General features: G+C 39.6%; 1 protein-coding gene across 1 annotated transcript in view; it reads right to left on the bottom strand.

Moving 5' to 3' along the window:
• The window catches only part of CNTNAP5 (contactin associated protein family member 5), a 200,963-nt gene that overhangs the window by 27,932 nt on the left and 150,471 nt on the right, over positions 1-22,560 (bottom strand). The window contains 5 exon segments of the mRNA XM_050977015.1: positions 10,564-10,788; positions 12,103-12,342; positions 16,729-16,947; positions 18,991-19,161; positions 19,330-19,457. Of these exon segments, the coding sequence (XP_050832972.1) occupies positions 10,564-10,788; positions 12,103-12,342; positions 16,729-16,947; positions 18,991-19,161; positions 19,330-19,457 (983 nt within the window).

The following is a 22,560-nucleotide window of genomic DNA, read 5'->3' as shown; positions in this document are numbered from 1 at the left end:
GATGAGACCACTGCCAGGGTCAAAGCTGGCTCGCTGCACATCGCTGTGGTCCTCAGTCTGCAACCTGCAGCACTAAAATCCACGGTTGTGGGGCTGAATGACATCCCCTGAAGATATCAAACAGCTAAGAGCCATTTTAACAGGATTCCTGGGGGTTCCCTTGTGCAGAGGGAAGTCCTGGGAAACCGAGACCAAAGGGCACGATTTATGCCATCCCATGCTGGTGACGAAGTCTGAGGTGGCTTTTCTGAAACAAAACACTCCCAGGACACTCTTTCAATGATGATGGAGGCCAGCACTTGCACTTGCTAGAAGAACACTAATGATCAGTGCCAGCATAACCAACCTCCAGGCAGCTACAGGAGCAGCATGGTGCCTTCAAATTGCTTCTTTTTTTCTGAGGATGAGCTGCTCTAGCAGCTCTTATGTCTAGTGGTAATAAGGATACAAAACTGGTTAGAGATTTCAAAGTGTTCTGTCTGAAGAACAAAAAAAAATATTCCCAGACTGCACAGTGTGAAGAAATAGTGTGGCCATGGTGTTACATATTCTATGTCCCAAAGCTGTGCTGATTGAACATGTCCACAGGAGAGCTGCCTTTCTTCTCTCTGTGTCTACAGCAGCATCTGAGTGGAATGTCAGAAATAATCTGTTGGCTTTGTGGCCTGTGCCCACCAACTTTACATTCATTCTGGACTACCAAAGCTTGTGTTGAAAATCAAACAGTAATTTTTAAATCATCACCCAGAAAGGGAAAATGTTACACAATGTTCCAGCTCAGGAAAGGACTCCCTTGTTTGAAAGACCTCAGCCAGTGCTAGGTATTTGGCAACAAAATTAAAGCAGCTTTGCATAAAAGAGAAATTATCAGGAATTTGGTCTGTAAATCCATCATTCTTAAGTCAAATTCTTGTCACACATGTCACCAGGACCAGAGGTCTTGTGTCATTTCATCTTGAAGGACCAAACAGCAAGGAAGGGAATGGCACCTGTGTGAGTCTGAGACTTCTCTGCAGGACCTTTATTTATGGAAACTGGTTTTAAATGAGCCCAAATTGAACCCAACGACTCTCACCAACTTCAACAGCACTTTTTAATGACTTAAACTGGCTGGAGCAGCTGGTGAGACATCTTGCTCTGCTCAGAGAAGCTGAGGTTAATTCAGGGAGCACATGTGGGTGGCACATGTAAATGTACAGATTTATCACCATTGTGTAACATCAGTTACACACTTAAACCAAGGCAGATGACAACTCTGATTTGGGGTAAATGTGTATGTATGAAATAGTGAAATGCTGCATTAGATAAAAGGGCATTGGATAACTCCTGCACATCTTCCTAAACCCAGGAAAGTGTTTAGGAGTGACAAAACTTCTTACAGCTGTCCCAAATTGGCAGTCACCCTTGTTGGACTGCTAGACTTTAATTACACCACCACATGTGTTCTCCAGACTCATCCAAGCTGTAGCTGAAAGAGAAAATAATTAAGGAAAGCATAAATTAAACAAAGGGTAGAATATATTAGTGAAGCTACTGATGTTGCAATTATGAAAAAAGATTAAATTAAAAAAAGTTAAAGTATTGGCTCAAAAGCCATTTGCAGCTCATTAGGTATAAATGTTTGTTCACTCCTGATTGCAGAATAATGCATGACACTTTTCAGTCATCTCTACCACAAAATATATCTCTGGGAACTTGCACAGTTTCAGTGTGGCAGTGTCCCTCTTCACAGCCCAGATATTTAAAAATGAACCACCGTTTTCTCGGTTAGGAGCAGCTGGCTTAGAAACACATTCCTTAATTAGCAACATCTCCCAAGGATATTTACTCAGTAAATTTACTCTCCACTGGAAGTGCTGCTGGTGATTTTAAGAACAGAGCCCATCTCTTCAGTGTCCAGTGGCATTTAAGTAAGAAAGTACTTGCATTCATTTAGAGGCTAGCTCTTGCTATTTGTTTGGCATGGAAAAAACAAAGAAAAAAACTGTTGAACGTGTTTGCTGGTATCACTACTCAGCTATTACACTTGCTTAGACATTACTGTCTCATAGGGTTTAAAAGAAAAATCCACTGCTCTATTTTTTGCAGTTTCTACCTGTAATAAAAAAAATAATATTTGAATGCCTCTCATTCACTGCTTGAGACATTCAGGAATCAAGGATCATATTCAGGCCATCCTCTATTTAAGAAAAAAAGAAAGAAAGCAACACTTGCTCTTCACATTGTATTTGTTCAACTTAGAAAACAACACACACAGCAAAAGGAGCCTATCTGGAGGCCCATGACCTCAGTTCATGCTACAATCCTGCTAGACAGCTGGACCCAGATTGAGATTGTCACTTAAACATCAATAAATGTGGCTGGTTCCCTTACGTGACTGAGAAATGTGTTTAACCTTCACAGACATCTCATTCCCACCAGCTGCCAGTTGGCTGAACACAGACTGACCAGCAATTAACAAGGAATGGGCAGATGCTTCTTGCTTCAAAGGTAGAAAAAATAGCAAAATCTAAAAAATTACCCAGAGGACCAAAGTCAGAGAGCTCATGATGCACACACTGAGTGGCCTAAACACAGAGCTTATTGCAGAGATTTGAAGGGGAGCTCTTATCTGAACAAAGCAGCTCATGTACATGGCTGATGTGGCTGGGTCTAAAATGGGAATAGAACTAACCCATGGATGTGGGAAAATAATAAACACTGTCCCTCCAGTTCAGCTCATGGGTAGGCATACACAGTGGTGCTTTTATGTACCCTGGAGGCAACAGACAGAGTGCTGCTACAATTTGGGATCTTCAAGCATGATGGCTGCTGACAAACATCTTCTTCTTCATGCCACAGTTTATCCACTGTAAAATATGTGAATGTTCATCTGTTGGAGAATGACATGAAACCTCTGAGGCAGGAGCAATTTAAAAACACTGGATGCTAATTGTCTCACACTCAGACATTCAGAAGGCCCCAAGGTTTACACACCTTTGTATTAAGAAAAATCTTGCCAGGCTTCCATCTCCCTCTCTACATTTTACTTAAGACTCGCAGAGCAGCCAGGATGGCAGGAAGAGTTTTTATTCTTTACCCAGTGATTGGAATACAAAGTATCATCCAATGAATTTTATTTCAAAAGTTCAATCTTGCTTTGTAAATTATGCAACATCATTAATGCTGTGTGAACAGCTCTTGGGAAAAAAAAACAGACCTGTTGTTGTTATACCCTGAGAAAGTTATCCCAGCCTGGTCTCACAGTAATTCTGGCTCACAGTTTCTTTTTTTCCTAATATCTTTTAACCATTCTTCTTTCCATTTTGGCAGTACAGATGCCTGCTCAAGCAAGGACTTGTGTCATGCCGACCTAAAAAATAGCCATTATGTTCAGCAATGAGAACACAGAAAAAAAAGATGGTATGAACAGGAAAAAAAGAAGCAATTTGAGCACTGCATGATGCCTGAGCAGAAGAGCGAGCAATAATCTTTTAGACAAAACTACTGAAAAGTAATCATATGCTTGTTCTAAAATGTCCTTTTCATTCCTAACTCATAATACAGGCAGCACAGAACTTTGGGGATTAATGGCTTTCTGAGGTTAATGGTGCCTGTTCGTGTTGAGCTCTAGAGGAACTGCCTGGCTGATCAGGAATCTCTGGGAAATTTTCTGCTCCCCTGACCAGCAAGTTGATCTAAGGATTGCCTATTCCATGGGCTAGGCCAGTCCCTGTGAATGGATGTTGGATCCTTTAGTGAGTGACCTCCTGATTACAGCAAAAATGAGCTGCAGTCACTGGGATACAAAGAACTGACTCGAGTTCTTAAGTCATCTAACAGGAAAAATTAGAGGAAGAATGAATAATTTACCTAGTAAAAATCCTTTTGCAAGAACCATATAATGGTAGCATTGTAATGACTTTTCTCTAGTAAAATATATGCTTACACATATTAACTTCCAGTAATCTACCTCCAAATGCTTACCTTTGTGATTTATCACAAAACCATGGAATGGCTGAGGTTGTAAGGGATCTCTGGAGGACATGATGTCCATCCCGGTCCCACTTAAAAGACTCTTCAAGGGCAGGTCAGCTCTCCAGGGCCACATCCAGACAGCTTTTGAATACCTCCAAGGATGGAGACTGCACAATTCTCTAGGCATGATGTGCCAGTACTCAGTCACTCTCACACTAAAGTCTCATGTTTTGGTTTGTGCAATTTGAGTGGCCTTGCAATGACATCTTCCAGTTCTCTCAGCACTTGTGGGTGCACCCCACCAGGGCCCATGGATTTATGTGTGCCCAGTTTGCTTAATGCCCATTCCCAGATCTGATCCTCTTTCACCAAGTGTACATCGACCTTGCTCCAGACTTTTGCCCTGCAGTTCCTGAAGGCCACTCTCACTTGCAAAAACTAGGACATAAACACTCAATTCCACCAAGAAAGGCAAGAAGGAAGGAATCACCTTTTCATGATGCAGACAGGATAACCCATATGCTGATATTATATGGATACTTTATGGAAAAATTGACACGTGAATAGGGATACCACATACATGCCAGAGGAGGAGATTTGTTTGGACACAGATTCAGTCTTCCAAGTATTGGGCTCCCTGTTGTGTACAAACAGTTACACTGCTCCGAGGCAGCATTTAAATCAATAGTTCTGCTGGACTACAGTGCTTAGTACACAGATCAGTCTGTCCACAACACAGACAATCTTAAATTAAAAGTAACTGAAAATCAACACCTATCAATTTTCAAGGCTAAAGCTTTCAATAAAAGGAGTTCTGAAATACCCTTCTTTCAGAAATACTGAAGAGCATATATATATATATATATATATATATATAAATATATATATATATGTATACACATACACACACACACACACACACACACACACACACACACACACACATATATACATACACATATACCTACACATACATATGGAGAATCTTTTCAGACAGGACCCTCTACCTTTCCCCTCATCCCTTTCAGGACAGTTCCAGGGAAATCCAACAATAAAAATGACTTATCAGCTGGAAAATATGAACTAGGATTTCATGTCTTCTGGGCCTCCTATGAGCAAATGGGAACACAGCTTTTCTTCCCAGCTGATTATGTGCAGCCAGTGGTCTGGAGTTTTAGGCCAGACAACAGTAAGTTCAAAGTCATTCTGTATACAGCTAGAGCACAGATCAATTATTCAGCTTGTTCAACCTTTCTATGTAATCTAATTACAGTTCCCTTGTGTTCCCTTGTGGGTCTCCAGAACATCTATTGGCCCTCCAGTATGGCAAAATAATCTTCATGAGTACAAACATGTCCATGAATTCAGCTAATGAGACAGATCTTTCAGTTCTCTCCACTTGGAAAGCAGAGATAGAGATCTGCCAGAGTCCTTGGCTGAATTTTATGGCAGCTTCTTCTTTCAAGTTAGTTTTGCACACTCAGAAATTTAAAATGCCATATGCTGACACAAACATAAGACATAATTGGGTTTGGGTGCCAAGTCCACCTCTTTTCTCAAAGACTTTTTAGTCCTGGATTTGAAGTGAAAACTCTAATCAGCACTCCTGTGTTCTGTGAAGTGTGCTTACAGCAAGGAAACATCTGTGTGACCAGAGTGATTTCTAACAACAGAAGTCTCTCTCTTTAGATAAATAAGCTGATAGATCCACCACCACAACCCTGCCTACTCATGGTACCAAAGCCAGCTTCCCATTTAAGGCAACTGGGGAAAATTCCTTTTATATTCATCATCACTGATCAAACTGTTTCTGGTCCCTCACCCAGTAAACAAAGTAAGATTTCAGAGGCCAACTGCAACAGTTGCTTGCAATTATACTTAGAAGACATACATGCTATCTGCCACATAATGGCTGTGAACCAGAGCTAGACTGGGAACAATCCTCAGTCACTCACAGTTCCTTGTCTCCTCCACAAAGCTGTCTCCCACACTTCCCAAGAGGACTTTCTTTCCTGCTCCTTATCTGTTAGAAGTAACTATATCTGAACCTTGTCACCATTTCCCACTTCAGTCACATAAACTGTGCAGGTTGTTCAATGCCTGCTGCAAGGCTGTAAGGCACAAGGTTTTCTCAAAAGAGAAGACAACTGCACAAAGAACAGAGTAGTTGAGAGGGTGTTTCTGAAGCAGTTAGTCAATGTCCCAAAGCTAAGACAGGAAGGAAAGTAAGTAAGGAAAAGGAACCAGAAGAATCACTCTCTGAAATCCACCCAAGTCCTATTTCCCATTTTAGTTTTGACCCATTAAACTTCAGAGTGAACAGTATGAACAGGACCAAAAGATTTCTTGCCTCAAAGACTGAACTGGATTTTTTGCATCTCTTTTCCACTGAGTGAGAAAAGTTTTACTTGTGGGAGATGCAGTTCAAAATACTTGAAGGCAAAAACAGTAAGGAGAATTTGCATGCTTTCATTAGAAAAGCTGTTTCTGACTCAGAGACCAGAGGAGATTACTGGAGATTTGGAGTTTATAAGAAAAAATGAATCAGTAGCTTCTCATTGACAATATTTGTTTCTTTTCTTTTTTAGAGTGTTAACTCATCTTACCTCTGTTACACATTGTGATTTCTTTTACTATTCACTTCAAATATCAGCTGATTTCAATAATTTCTAGGTTAGAGAAGTGGAGCTGATATAAGTCCTGACACTGTTTGCTGAGTATCAGAGACTTAAGAATTACTTGAGATGTTTTCATTTGTACTGCTGTTTATAACTGTGCCTTTTCCTTGTCTTTAATCTTTCCTATGCAAAATCAGAGTCTTGCTTTCCAAAAGAAATGGAGAACACAGCTCAGTGTGATGGCAATAGATGCTGGAAAGGTGGAAAAAGAAAAAAAAAGGACTCAAATTGTTTAATTTCTTATGAGATTAGACAATAAATACAGATAATTTTTCAATCACTCTAGCATAGTTTGAGAATTGATCTCTCTTCTTTGATGCTAGCTATCTTCTTTTTTTCTAGATTAGGAATCATATTGTTTCCATGGAGAATGAAAACAAAACTGAGAATCAAAGACTTGTTAAAACATTTTCTAGACAATATATTTCATATTCATACTGCATTTGATTATTTGCAGGGGGTAGGAAAAATGAAGAAAGGAGAAATAAAGTGTATTTCAACATTCTTTCTTTTAACACTTTTCTCTCCCATCATTTATTACCTTTAGAAAGCAAGGCAAAGATCATATTTCAGAGGTACTGGTTACTTTGTGAAATCATATAACTGCAAAAATGTACAGTGAAAAGCTAGCTTGGGAAAGAAAAAAATACTCTTTTCTTGGTAGCATCTTCCCATGATATGGATAATTTCTGTGGATTGACACAATGAGAGGACTAATTAGAGATGTTTACCCATTTTCTGTAGCTTAGTAACAGGCACTATAATTTGAAATTTCTACAGAAAGAGATATTAAAAATGCCAATCATTACAGTTCTGCTTATCTCTTGGATGTGGGGCAATGGGAGTACATGAGCCTTACATGCACATCCACCCATATATATATGTGCATGTACATGTATATGTATATGTATATGTGCATATACACACACCCATCTATACACAATACATACACATATAAATGTAGCTGTAATTTAAAAATCCATGAAAGACTGGAGAGAAAAGGAAGATGTTCTTAGATGTATACAATTTTCAAATCACATGTGTGATTTCAAGGCATCAGTATTAACTCATGGAGGAAACAATCCTTAAATCATCTTTAAAACCATCAGCTTTTGAAACCTTACCTGTAAACTTCCAGGACATGAGCCCATTGATCAGAGCTAAGAACAAACTCTGTGGGATGGAATATGTTCTATAGGTGGAAACTGCTTCTAGAAGTATTATATATACATAAAAATTTACTGAAATCAATAGGTTTTAGGAAATATTTCACACCTGACTGAATTAGACCATAGCTGCCTATATAAGTTCACTTTCATATAAGCCTTTTAAGTATACTCTAATTATGAATAATCCTTGAAAACAGTTTCACTTATTTAATGTCAAATATTTAATGTGAGAAGTAAGAAGTAGGAAAAACATTCTTCTCATAGTTACTTTTATTAACTAATACTTTGCCTAGTTATTTTGTGATAATAGAAAAGAGAGTAACAGAATAACATGTGTAGTAGCTTCAAAAATAGTTAAAAAAGGTGAAGTATTAAATTATGCATAGACTGTTCCTACATATGTTTTTAATGAGAGGAAGGGGACTTGTGATTATGGTAAGGAGTATTGCTCCAGAGTTTGTTCACCTCCTAAGTGAGAATGCCCTTTCCCATTTCTCCAGGAGTCTAACCTTTATTTAACCAATCAGCTATCCAGCAGGGACCTGCTTCTGTCCTACTATACACTATCAGACTCAGCAAGATTCCTTGAAAGTGAGCCAATAAGAGAGAAGGAATCACACTCACTTTTAATGCTACAAAGGACATTGATATTCATAGTCCAGTAACTTTATGGCAAGCATAAACCTCTTGGAGGAAGAAAGAGTAACATATCTGAACACTATTTTCATTGGAATAATTTCAATTCCAACAAGACTAAAAAGTAAAAGGACATGAAATTTAACAAATTATTCCATTTGGGACAAAAGGCAGAGAATATACATGACTGAAATGACTGTCTTGTAAAAATGTCACAGAAGCATGCACTGAGTAATCCTGAAGGAGACTTTCAGGAGTTAACAAAGGTCAGCTAGTTATCTTAATCATTTTTTGCATAAAGTGCTACACTTTATAGTCCAGAATTTGGAGCCTGATGTCTCACCAACGCTCTAAACAATTGTTACCACCATATTACCAGTGAATAAAAAGAGGTGCAGATCTGAGAAAAGCACCATGGTTTGTCCTGCCTGACTGTGCTGGGACCTGCTCCACCTAATTTCCACATGTACTGAGAGTGCCTGTTTCCATCTAAGTCAAGGGAAATGATGGGACATTTGCAGCTGACAAAATGAAAGGTCATTTTCATTGTCTCAAGCTCTGCTCATGCTGAGCTGCTACAGGACACCCTCATGTCTTGATCCCAACCCCAAGCACTATTAGAGACCCCCTCCCAGAGTTCCACAATTATGGGCTGCTTATAGTGTATTCCATCAATAGAAGTCAATTGACTCATGTTTTTAAGGTCATTTCAGACTACTCTGGCAGCAATAAAGGTGATTTAAATGGATATTACATTGTGATTAACTTCAGGGCTATTTCCAGCTGCCTGAGTGGCATCAGGAGACCTGAGTGTAACTGAGAAGCAGATTCCAAGGTTTCACCTCAGCAGGGACTAACCTCCATCACCCTGGAGCTACACACTAGAATATTCATACATATGAAAATCATAAACACATGTCTACAGGAGCAAATTAGAGATGGAAATCTGGGACTGGACAGGAGAGGGTTGGGGTCACCTCAGCAGTCCCACCTTCCTGCCAAAGCTTCACTTGGAGTAGATCTGTTCAGGCAGTTACTATTCCAGTTGCCTCTCCCAGGGATTAGAGTGCCAATCCACTATCCCATGCCAGCTTCAATACTAGCCACATGACATAACCAAGAGACAAACTATTGCAAACTCCATGTCAAGAATAAAACCTTTTTTTTTTTTTTTTTTTAATCTTCTATGGTTCTTATTTGACAGTACTTGAAGGCTTACTTATTTTGGAATTTTTAAGGCTTCAGAGTGGTCTGGGTCATTCAGTCAAATCTACATATTCAGCCACATCACATTAACTTTCCATTGTTCTGCCACAGGCTACTGACTCACAAATAAGCTTAGTCATCACTTCCAGTGCTCCAGTGCCTATAACTCTTGGAAAATTCAAATTTCCCCACTTGTCTAAGATGATATTTGTCTGGACTGAGTTTTCTGAAAGCACTGCAAGGACTCAGGAGCCCGAGTTTTGCTGAGAAGACAAAGGTGTATGCCCCTAAAATCTTTACACATTTTCAAAAAGTACCCATATTAAGTACCTTTAAACAGGAAATTGGTTTACACCTCATGTTTTGGCCAATTAACCTAGAAAACTTTGATATAGTCTGGCGTTAATATTTAGACAAAATGGCTTTATTCCATTGAAACAATCCAGTGAGGAGCAATACTTGGCCCAAGACAGAATGCAAAGAATAAAATTATAGCGTATTTCTGCACCAAACACTGCTGTACATGGTATTTCTCATTCCCTTATCTTGGTGGCCTAATGGATCTCACTACGGAATAAATAGCAAGGAAATACTATTGTAAAACCCTGCCTAATGGAAGTCAAAGCACATTTTAAGCCCCAACAACATGATTACTCAAAGACTGAATAGGCAAGTGTAGCACTGAATGCCAAATAAAGGGACATAAACAAGAGGGATGGCTATTTCACAAACTGAACACTATGAACTTGATAAAATTGAAGACACAGAAATGAACTTAAATCAGTGCAGAATTCTATACTATTCTCCCACAAAAAACAAACAAACAAACAAACGCACAAACAAACCAACAAACCAACCCCCAAAAACACCACAGAGTTTCACTGGTCTCCCTTGGGTAGCAAATCAAGACTACTCACCATTCTTGGAGAGAATGACAGCCAAATATTCGTGAAAGTAGGTGTTGATGTACAGCAGAAGGCTTGGAGTGTGTGCTGTGAGAAAGCTGAGTGCAATATTCTCCTTGGTCACGACAGCATCCACATAAATGGCAGAGCTTGAGGTGCTTGCATTCTTTGTGACAGGATAGGGTTCTTGGAAAGTATAGGTAACAGAAGTGCCAGCTTCAAACCATGCAGACACCTCTGAAAGCAGATATAAACCAAAGGGATTATTTCAGCTACTGCATTTTCAGATCTCCCAGGCAGGAATGGACCAGAACTAACCACCTCAGAAAGAGAACTCTGCAAAACACCCTTGATCCAGCTGACATCACCCTTCCTTCACTTGTATAACAGTGTGTCTTTCCTTGCAGGTTGTTTGTCTGGCACAGAGAGAAACTGTGTATGGAGACATAAACTCAACTATTTCAGTGCTGGAGTCAGAATTCCACAAGATGGAACAGCCCAAATGTCTGTCAGCCAAATAAATGCTTTGTTCACCATCTTCTGACAGTGACATGTAAGGCAACATTCTCTGTCTTGACCCCAAAATAGATTTGTTCTTTCTGGTCTCCTTTTTAAAGAAATTAATTATGAAAGCAACACTTTGACCAAAGACAGTCAGTAAGGGAAGCTGTGTCTGGGAGCACCAAATAGAGAAACATCTGCCTGTGCATCTTCAGATCCTTAGAACTCATGTTTCTGTTTTCATTAAACACCTAAGCCAATTTATACCAGCAGATGATGCAGCCCACTTAGCAAGCATGTTGCATTTGTTAGGTGGGGGACAGCCGTGGAAATTAAAAATTCACCCTGCACCTTGCTGTTACTGAGTAGTGATTTTGTTAGTTCCAAAAAGCATGTTCTCTTAATTAGATGTTCCATGTTTTCCCTGCTTTTTTCTGGTGTTGACAGCGCCTTCTATAAGCCACCAGAAAGGTTCAGTGAGGACACATTCACCAAAGACTGAACCATGCAAATCAGTTTTCTCCTGAATGCTTCATGCTTATTTTAAAAATTTCTTAACGTTTGGATGGGCTGTCGCAGGAATGGAAAAAAAAAAAAACAACATAAAAAGACTACCTCTTTTTTTGTCTCATCAATGCTCTAAAACTTTGTGAAGAAAAACCTTAAGGATTTGTTAAGGCGAACAAAAGATATAAGGTTTAAAAAAAAGGCAACCTAAAAATTCAGACATGGCCAAACACCTGCTATAAAACATTTCAGCCCTATTTCCTAATGTCTGGGGAGAGTTACATGCAGTGGAAAACAGGAATCATAGTGGGATATAGTGTTAAACTATTAGTACAACTAACACCATTTCAATTTCTGAGGCCAACACAGAAGTCAACAAAAGGAGGTGTTAGAGCCTGCTTTAAGATAAACATTTAAGAACACTGAAGGGACAGCTGAAAATAGAACATCTTGAGATGTGGGGACACCAAACTGACATGAGTGAAATGATGCTGTAATTCAGAGTTATTGCACAAATAACTGGGATCAAAGCTTGCTGCCTACCTTCCTTGCAGAAAGGTCCTTCATAGGCCGAGTTGGTACAGTCACAGAAGTAACCATTATACTTTTCCACACATTTTCCTCCATTATGGCACAGGTTCCCATAACTGCTGCAATGTCCTGGGCATCCAGGTTTTACACCAGGTGTCATTTTAGCTCTCTCCTCGAGGTCAAGTTTTTGTCCATTTAAATGCAGAGATCGAATACATCCCAAAAAGCCCTTCTGTCTGGAAGCTGTTCCCCCTGAGAAAGAGTGAAAAATGCACTCATTGATGAGTCTGAACAGAAATCAAAGCCATGAAGTTCAATCCTGAGGTGCAAATACAAATCCACAAATTAAAAAAAAAATACTATATATCAATGCATACAGTGGCAAAAGATGGACAGCCCTGGAAATGAAAGGTGTCTATTTTTATGAAAGAACTAGAAAGCTCTATGTGACACTTTCTTTTTGTCATTCTTCTCTTTTTTGGCTTGTCTACTGCCCTGTCTGGCATTTGAAACTGCAAATTCATTTAAGAGAAAGATTAGCTTCTTTATCTTATGTCTGCATATCACCAAATACATGAGAACACCAAACCAAAAATGTTGGGTTTTTTGTTGTTTTTTCCTATTTGCTGCCTCAGTACAAACAACACCTGAATCCCACCAGCAGGAGAGTTACACATGCTGATGAGCCCAGATAGCAAGGATGAGTCACATTCAGCACCAGGCCTGCTGGCTGAAGGGAAATGACTGTAAATAAACTGAAATAATTTACAAATTAGGATTTGTAAATCCTTCTAATAGGAGCCTGATGGACTAGAGACTTTAATGGATGAGATCTGAATGTCTTATTCAGGAAAACATATTTTCGGATAAGCCTAAGGACAATAAACACCAAGGTTAAGGGTGCACTTTGCTCAGTAGAAGTGACAGTCAAATGAGCCAAGCTGTTTCCAGCAAGGTGTTTATGCAGCTGAATTTTTGTGAGGAGCCCTTGAGAAAGGAAGGGAGTCTTGTCTAAAAGGAAAGACAAGAAGATCACAACTGAGCACTCACAGCATAACTTGGTGACACAATTGGATGAATAATTAACATTCTAGCAACAAGTTGAAGATTTGCTTTAAAAAAAAACAAAGGACTTTTTGTTAGTAGAAAGTGGATTAGGGAGACTGAAAATAAGTATTAGGAGCATTTGTGTAACTGATATGAAGAAAAGGAAAGGGCAGAGAAGTATAGGAAACATAATCAGGAGCAGGAGAACTTCCGATGGTGTTCCTCAAAAGACCTTGAAGACCTTGAAACTTGCTATGGTGTTCCTCAGAAGACCTTTTTGGTCTCAAGCTGAAATATATACAAAGCATACAGGATACACAAAGAGATAGGCATTAATTCCTCCTCTTGGCCTCCAAAATATCCCAAGGTGTCTACAAATGCTTTTAAAACCAACAGCGGTAAATAAGCTCCTTTTTTTCCCTATCATTCCTTCTCTCTATCTCCAGAGAAAGTTTCTCAGTTGTTGACTGTCTCTGGGATATGTTGCCTTTGGACTGTCTACAACAGAGGAGGTTCACCCAAGGATTCATTCCTTGCTCACTTCTTCCCAAGACAAAACCAGGAACACAAACACTTAGCTTTGCTAATTTCCTAAACGTACCAAACAAATACCACAAAAACTTCTGACTAAAGCTTTGTACATCAGATAAATTTCTCAGGATTTTTATTTTGCTCCTCTGATGTTACCAGTCTGAGCTCAAAGCCTATCCTCAAAGTGGTCTGGGAGGACAGTCTTTCCCATTCCCATGATGGAATCTGATGCTCTTGCCTTTACCAGTAGGTAAGACAGGGCTTCATCTCAGTCCATGCCACAATGACAGAACAACTCCAGGACCACAGGGAGAGCTGCACTATACAAAACCATGTCACACCTACTGAGTGCTGGAAATGACTGCCCATTGAAAGGAATGGTTTTTGCCTGCCCCTTCTGAGCAAGTAATTTGCTGAACTGGCTCGTTACTGGACAGTTTGCTGCAGTTGATGTTACTTAGCCTGCACATTTGTTTGGGGTTTGCTCCTTCTACTGTACTTATTTTTTAAATTTACAGAAGAAATCTGGCCAGGTGCAAGGATATCCATGTTCTGACAGGATTATAATGCAGCTGGAAGCAGTTAGCACCCAAGACCAAAAGAAAGTGAGAAATGGTTTTCTAGCTCCTTTCTAACTGCATTAAAACCCAAGCTTGTTTGAGTGTAGTGGCAATGCAAAGTCATTTTTCTCTTCCACTTCACAGACACACAGAGCTATCTCAAAAGCCTGCCACACACAGTCATTAAGGCTGGAAACCCCTTAATCACTGTCAGTATGCAGAATACTGCAGAGACAAATATGCTGTGGATTAAAGGGGAGTAGGGAGCAATATTATGTGCTTCTGCTTCTTTCCTTTTTACAATGGTGTTTATACATTTATTTTTCAGATGTGTTAAAGCTCTCTCTGCATGGCTGAGGTATTAAATCAGTAGCTTTTTATTAAGAGATTCAAATGAGACTTTCAGTAGAGACAAACTATATCACATCTGTGTATTGCTGGACTCCTGCCATCTTTCCCTGGAGCACCCGGGGATGAATAGTGCCAGAATCAGGAGGCAACCCAGGTTTCCAACTCTTCTGACAGCTCTCAGGAAAACTTAGCAAGTCACAGATAATTTTGGCCTTCAATCTGGCAGAGTTAAGGCCTGAAAAAGCACTCCCAAACTCATTTTTTTTCTGTCCCTTTTGTTCATGGTTCAGTAAAAGCGTGGATAGACGACACAATGCAACATATTTATTGTGCAGCGAGGACTCTTCACCTCTTGGCTGAAATAAATAGCTATATCCTAGAGTTTTCTGTAAACACTCACTACAATCAGAGTACAATCAGTCAGAAGTCCCTGCTGGTATCAGGGACTAGTTTCCAACCCATTCCTTAAAGCATAGCTACATTCAGATGAGGTACAAATTCATTTCTCCACCAAAACCAACGAGACCTTTTTGGCAGAGCTGCTTCCCATCCACTCAGTCCTAAGCTTGTGGGGATGCTGATGCTGCTCTGGACAGGTGCAGGGCTTTGTGTTTGTCTTTGCTCACAAGGGCTCCTGTTGGCACGTTGCTCTAGTGAGGCCCTTAACTACTAGATTTTCATTACACAATTCATCAATTATGTCACTTAAAAACCACCATGAAATTCACAGAGGTAATCTGTTTATTTTGCTGAGGCTGAGGAGCAAGCTTACAGGCAGATACTGCTTTTCATATGTGAGATGGTAAACAGTTGATATATATATGTGACATATCTAATAGATGACCTATGGTAAACCCATCATATTTAATCCTTTGGAAAGAAACAACCAAAAAATCACAAAGTCTATTCAGTCACTAAATATCTCATTTTCCTAACTGCAAACAGTGTGTTGGCAAATTGCTCTGATGTTTCTAAGGTGTCTGGCAGCCCAAGCCTTCTGCCTCCAGGCCTGGCCTCCCACAGAACATGTTCTTAGGATCAATGTAGTATTTGAAAAACAAGTGATTAGCAGCATGCTTCATACCAGAAAACAGAAACCTTGCACTGTGACAGTCTTAAGCCTCCTTTCTGTGTGTTCTCCTCTCCAGCTGAGTCTAACAGAGATCATTTCAGGTATAAATCAACAGCTGTGTTGTAAGGACTCCTGACATTGATGCAGCCGCATCTATTTATTAACAGATTAATTCTTTACTTTCAGAGCCCAATAATTACTGCACACATACACAATAAAAAGCTCAAATGAATACCCTGAAAGCTACTTAAGTAGAAGGGTATGAATACAGAAGGAAACTTTATTAAAATGCATTGACAGATTGAGGTTTGCTACAGCATTTCAGCTAAGTAAAAAAACCCATTTGAAGGAAGGAATCAGAAGTTACCTGAATGGCCCTGCATAGGAACAGTTACATCCCACTCCATCATTGAGCACATTACTCAGAAAGACAGCATTTGCATATAGAAAAGGGATCATTCCCTTTGTAACCCATTATCATCAAATACAAACTAGTCCCAATCCAGGTTTTTTGTGCCAGGGCAATAATAAACAAATTACATGCAGCAATTTTTCTTTCCTCTTTTAATTTTCTTTTTTCTTCTCTGAAGAATCTCTTTCAGGTAAAACACCTGTATTTGCTTTGACTGTGTCTATACTTCTTGCACTCATGGACTCTCTAGCCAAATAAGGGTTTTGGTGGGCATGCTTGAAGGAATAGACTTTAAAGACCATACTGTCTTCAGGCTTTGCCCCAGAAATTTGTACGACAAATTTTTGACTTTTACAATGTGCCTAAAGAGAGAGGTCACATTTTTTACAGCATTTTACACAGCCAGTGCTGCATAAGAAAAAAGGCTATTAACTCTTTGGCAATAAATACATTTTAGGAGTTTGACCCCAAAAATACCATCAAGTATAGCATAGGCTTTAAGTGCAAAGAGTTGTTATTCATGTTAATCATGTTGCCTATGCAGGAGTAGAAGAAGAGAAAGCAAAATCAAGCCACCACATGCAAGCTGAATGGCGAGATAAGAGCATTCACCACCAAATTATATGAAATACTGTTATCTACAGGAACCCTTGGCTTGTCCCTACCTACAAATAACTGGCTGTTGAGCTGCAGGCGGAAGTGTCCCTCAGCAGGGGCCTCCAGGACCTTCTTGGGGAGGTTGTCCACCTGCAGAGAGGTTTGCTTGAGGTTCCTCTCTGCCCGGACGTAGTGCCACTGGTTGTCATTGAGGGCTGTGGGAGACTGCACAGTGGCTTCTGTGGGGCCATTCCCGACCTCTATGGAGAAGGTGATCTCCTTGGGGGCTGCAAGATAAACAGATGTGAAGAGGAAGTGAAGGTATGAACTAAATAGTGGTTTTGACATCAAGAAATCTTACATAAATATAGGGTCCATTAACTTTTATGTCAGCAAATAGTACAGGATCATTTACCTCCCATCTCCTACACAGCAGTTTATACATAAATTTAAGCCTGCAGCCTCACTGTTTGATCTCTGCTGTGATTAGGCTTGGTTATGGGTACCCATCTTTTTTGCTATAAAAATCAGAGTGATCTAGAAATGGCACTTTTCTTTTTGAAGTAAAAGTGCTAAACGCTGCACAAAAGTCACATAATGGTCCCAGAAGATTTTGGACAAATAATGCTAAGATGGGAGAAAGGATAAAGATCTTTCCAACTAGGTCTTTCAAAATGCAGGTAATTAACCATTACAGAACTTGGCTGCATGTGGTACAAGAGAATCCTACAAGCATTTATTTGCCTGAATCTGACCCAAGATGCACAAAAAAATAGATGAGCACTAAAGCTATATATGTAACACACATCTAGAAATAATAAAGCTCCTAGAAACAGGACAACAGTTGAAAAACAAAAGCCACATAAAGGAGTCCACCTTGCTCTGCTGGAAGCCTGGAAGGGGCTAGAACTTTTTAATATTCTTGCTACTGATTATTTTCTTCTCTTTAAAATGCTAAATGCACCATGAAGACCAAGAACCAGATCCACACATCACACAACCAGAAGGTTGTGGACTGAAAATTCCAAAAACCTTGTTATTTCAAGCCCCAAAATATTAGGTAGGTTTGGTTTTGGAAGTTGCTTTTTAGATAGCTAAGATAGGAAATGCTCCATAGGGATAGACAAAGATCTGTTCTTAGCCCCTGCACCTGCTAAAAAGTTGTTTCCCTTTGAAGCACCTGCTCTATGGAGCTTCCTTGATACAAGGCCTTTAGGCTGCAAATTCCATCTGGTAGCAAGAAGCACAACAACAAATGACTGATAAGAAGCCTAAGTCTAAAAGATTTTTTCCCAAACTTTTAAATAACTCATTTCTCTAGGAGTACAGACGCAAACACATCCAGAAGCTTTCACTGAACAAGCCTCTTCGTTTACAGTATTTGTTACATTTGATGCCATTTTTACTTCTGTCTCCCTGAGAATAAAATGTACTACCCTGAAGTGCAACCAAATTGGACCTTGATGCGCAGTTAACAGTAAATCACACCTCATTACCTTGTGATAATCCACCATGACATTTACCACCAGTTTAATGAACTGAAGGGCCTTGGGGCCCTGTTTTATTAAATTTTATTTTGGGGTTATTATAAGCATATTATCAAACGCATAGCACTCAGTTTGTTTTCCCTCAGCTTGACAGAATTTGGAATAGACATGTTATATTTCATGTCAAAGCCACCGTGCTCTTTTGTCACTAATAAATATTTGAAGTCATCACAACAGGAGTGAGGCAAAATCTCACTAATTAAATTCCCTGCTATTTTATTATACACTGAGTAGCAGTTCCACTGCACTCACTTAATAGATTTTGAAGTATTCAAGATCCATTACAACTGTGACTAACTTGTATTGCATTAGTGTCTTGTCCTTCATAAGCTCTCACCTCGTAGCTGTACCATACACACCGAGTTCCTTTGAAACACTAGGGCTACATCAGACTGGGTATGTTACTGATATGGAAATAAAAGTAACCATCAGAATGGCTGAATTAAATTTTTCAACTTTCAACTAGAAACAGCCTATAGGTACCAGTAGTTTTTCCTCTAAAGATATTTAAAAATAAATATCAGTGTTGAAAAAATAAATTCATACTCTTGTTTAAGAAAGATAAATCTAGCCACAACAAGATTAAGTGTAATGATCAAGTCTATAAAGGGAAACTCTGACAGGAGAGGTAGGTACGTCTCGATAAAAGAGTCTTTATGTCTCCATCTTATCATCTCCAGGCACTTCCAGCCATCTAAAAACGGCAGAAAATATGTCCTTCCCAGTTCTCTGCATCTGTCAAATTGGGCAAAACCACCAAGATTTCTGAGCAGTGAAACTTACAGCTTATTTCAATTCGTATGAAGTCTTTAATGCCAAGGTTTTCCAAGAATACCCCGGACAGGGCGGTGGTTTTGAAGAAGAAGGAGATGTCGGCGCTGACCTCGGCGTGGAGCGTGGGGAAGTGCAGGTAGGAGGCCTCCGTGTTGAAGGAAGCAGCATTCCAGAACTGCCCTGCAAACACAACCCCCTTCTCTATAGTTAATTGGCACAGGACAGCAGCTGCAGGCTGCATGTGGAAAGCTACCTTTTATCAGAGAAAGAGTCTTTTTATGAAAAATACAACAACAACAAAAAAGGAACATTCTGTACCTATGGAAATTGAGAAGAGCTAGTACTCACTGTCTCCATGGCAACGCAAAGGGCCGATTTTCCAAGCAGCCTCAGAATTTGATCTGTTTGTGTCAGTGATCACAATCTGAGTTACAGGCAAATGGTCTTTGAAAGCAAGGAGGCCAGTATCATTTGTCCTGGATTTTAATACACAAACAGAAAGAGACAGATTAACCACAGACAAACCCCCCAGCATTCCTCATGCAAGAGAATATTTAAAAGATGCTTACTTAAAGATCTTTTGTAGAATTACCTGGAAGAATTATGACAAGTACGCAGTGTTTGAGATAAATGTGCTCCCATGTAGGCTCTATGTTCACATGCAATACTGACCACTGAAGACTCCATTTGGAAACACGATACAGGCTGGGATGGGCTGTAAACCTGCTTCAGCTCTGCAGAACTGCTGTGAAGCTGAGGAAGAGCACTGCCATGCTGACTAATGGGCATTAATGTAAACTGGGCTCGACAGGGTTTCCTCAGCAGGATGTATTTGCTGTGAATCAGGTCTAAGTCCAAGTCTGCATTTCTGTAAAGTCAGCTGGAGAGAGATAAGGGTGTTTTATGCTGCCTTTATGCTTTACCCGAGCAGGAAGAGGACAGGTGACCCACTGCTAGCAAGGGGATGCCAGACAGTTACTGATCCAGCTTCAAGATGGCTGGGACATGACTGACCCTGCACACTGCAAAAACAGCTGAACTGGCAGAGAGAGTTTGGACTGAATCAATCCTTTGCACTGCACACCAGGGACATTTTGGTTCAGCAACTGAAATACTCAAGGCAGATTTACTGCATTGTCAAACTTTTCATGTTAGGTTAGCTGGGCTTGTTCTAAGCTGTGACTAACTTACATGGCCACTAGAAAGGAAAAGGAAGTTTGATTCTTAAAGGATAATTTCTTTGTTTTTATTCTGAGTCAGCAGGACAAAAAGTTGTCCTCAAAATGCAGTGTGATGTTTCATGCAGGTCCTTAAGCTGACTGAGTGGGTTTGGCTCTGGCAGGGTACACAGATGTGCATTCATCCCACTGCACTTCATGAACCCAGCTGAGTCCCCCAGACACCAACCCTGACCTAACCAGAGCAGGACTGCCCTTCTGAGGTCTCTCTCTGTTGATGGATAATAGAGAGATGAGTACTGTGAATCTCCACAGGGATTTTCTCAAGGTTAAGCAAGGTTTGCTGTACATCTGGGCACATAAGTGTGGCAGAGCATCCTACATGGAACCAAATCTCATTAGGTTTGGAGAAAGGATCTCGTCCTCTGCACAGCCCAGCAGGGTCTGGACTCAACTCACCAGTCTGCTCATAGGTGAAAGACCACATCCTGCACATGGGGATGGCAACACATCCAAAATGCCAGTAACCCCAAATTTATACCCACTGCTCCTCCAGGCAGGTGTGACACAATGCCTCAGGAAACAGGTATCACTATTTGAGTGTTGACACTGCCAGAGTCTGACATCCCAGGCAGGATCCCAGACCTGCCCACATCCTCCTTGTAATGTCAACTTCTCAGTGTAGTTCCAGATACAGGAACAGACACAGACTTCTAGCAAAGAAATAATAATCAGGACAAACACTGCAGCTGCGCTCTGACACACAACCTCAAATGTTTGCTTGGCTAAGTGCTCTACTCTGATTAATGTTAGACAAAAATAGGAGCATTTTGATCTTTTTCATAAAGGCTGCACACATTGCATTTATTTTTCATTGCTTATAATTGCATGCAGCATAGTTAATTGTCTCCTAATGCCAAGGGAAAAGGAGAGGTACCCTCTCTGACGCTAACATTTTCTTCTTGCTCCAGCGGGTGTCTGACATGCAAATAATTACAGACAAAGTGCAGCAAGATGAAATTCCCAGGCACAAGGCAGAGTGAGGCCTTCAGAGCAGACTCAGAAGGAAAACTGTCATGCATGAATCAAAGGTACATGGTCTCTAAATCTCTTCAGTATCACACTCGTGGCTCATTGTATCAATATTTGAAATTTAGTGTAAATACTCCTAACAGATTATGAAACTACTGTGACAAAAGTGAAATTATTTGAGTGTTTCTTAGGAAGATAATTAAATAAGGTATTCCGGTGATGGAGGAACAAAAGTAGGCAAAATGAATGAAAAAAAGGCAGAAAGATTCATAGTAATGGGACAAGACATATTCAATATACACATGAGTAACTAAGGTGGAGTTTTCTTTTTTAAAATAAAATTTTTCAAAAATTGCAAAAAATATTTAGGGAGCTTTCCTGGAAATTATTTAAATTTAAAAAATGGTGCAATCTTTTTACTAGCTATGATCAGCATTAAAATAAAAATCAGTATCTTTCTACAGCTAGCACTCAAAATATCTACAAAAAACCATGAAATGGTGACATTTTAAAGATATCTATTCCACGTCTCTGAAAACTGCATTGCTTATTAGATATTCTGCTGTACTGCATGAAGTTCTTTTATATCAAATTTTATGACTGAATATTTACTACTTATATGCCAGTGTCACAGTGAACTTTAGCAGCATAGCTCAAGTGTGAGAGAAAAATATATTCTAGAATTAATAAAAATCCTCACTTCTTTGTTAATGCCTTGAAAACTCAATCAAGCTTCTCTTCAAACTCAAAAAGCACATTTTATGCATTTTGTTCTCTCACACATGGAAAAAACCCTCATGTAATGATACGTATTTTCACACAAGCAGACACTTAAATAAAACCTATCAGAAAAATATTCTGTCCTTCGAGAACATGTCAGTGTGAGGAACAACACACCTACTGTTGCAGTTAATTATTATTATTTCATAGTAGGAAATCAAGTTTTTGGTGAAAGACCAACACCTAAGTGATTTCAACTAAGAAAAGCAGAAAAGAGTGTGGAAGATACTGTATTCAAAATTCAAATTCCTGGTATTTCTTAAATTGAACTTATTTCAGACTCCATTTCTCACAAAGCACCGCAATTCCTCTTCTCTTTGGGCTACACCATGGCAGCCTCTCAAATACAACATATTATTCCTGAGAGAGGAGCAAAAGAGCTTCGTGTACCTGTACAATGACTTCCTGGAGGCACTGCTGTGGCACTACAAAATACAAATATTCCAGGGTTTGGACAAAACATTTAAAATTTTGCCTGAAGGGGGCTTGGGGATCATTTTTCATGTACTACACTTTTCAAATAAAATTTCCATTTTCTGATAAAAAGCATCTGCACTCTGATGTGCAAATACATGATTTTGTCTTTTAA

Source organism: Serinus canaria, chromosome 7 (assembly GCF_022539315.1).
Source record: "Serinus canaria isolate serCan28SL12 chromosome 7, serCan2020, whole genome shotgun sequence".
In the NCBI taxonomy this organism is placed as follows: domain Eukaryota; kingdom Metazoa; phylum Chordata; class Aves; order Passeriformes; family Fringillidae; genus Serinus; species Serinus canaria.
The sequence above is the reverse complement of the archived record's forward strand: the minus strand, read 5'-3'. Positions and strand labels throughout refer to the sequence as shown.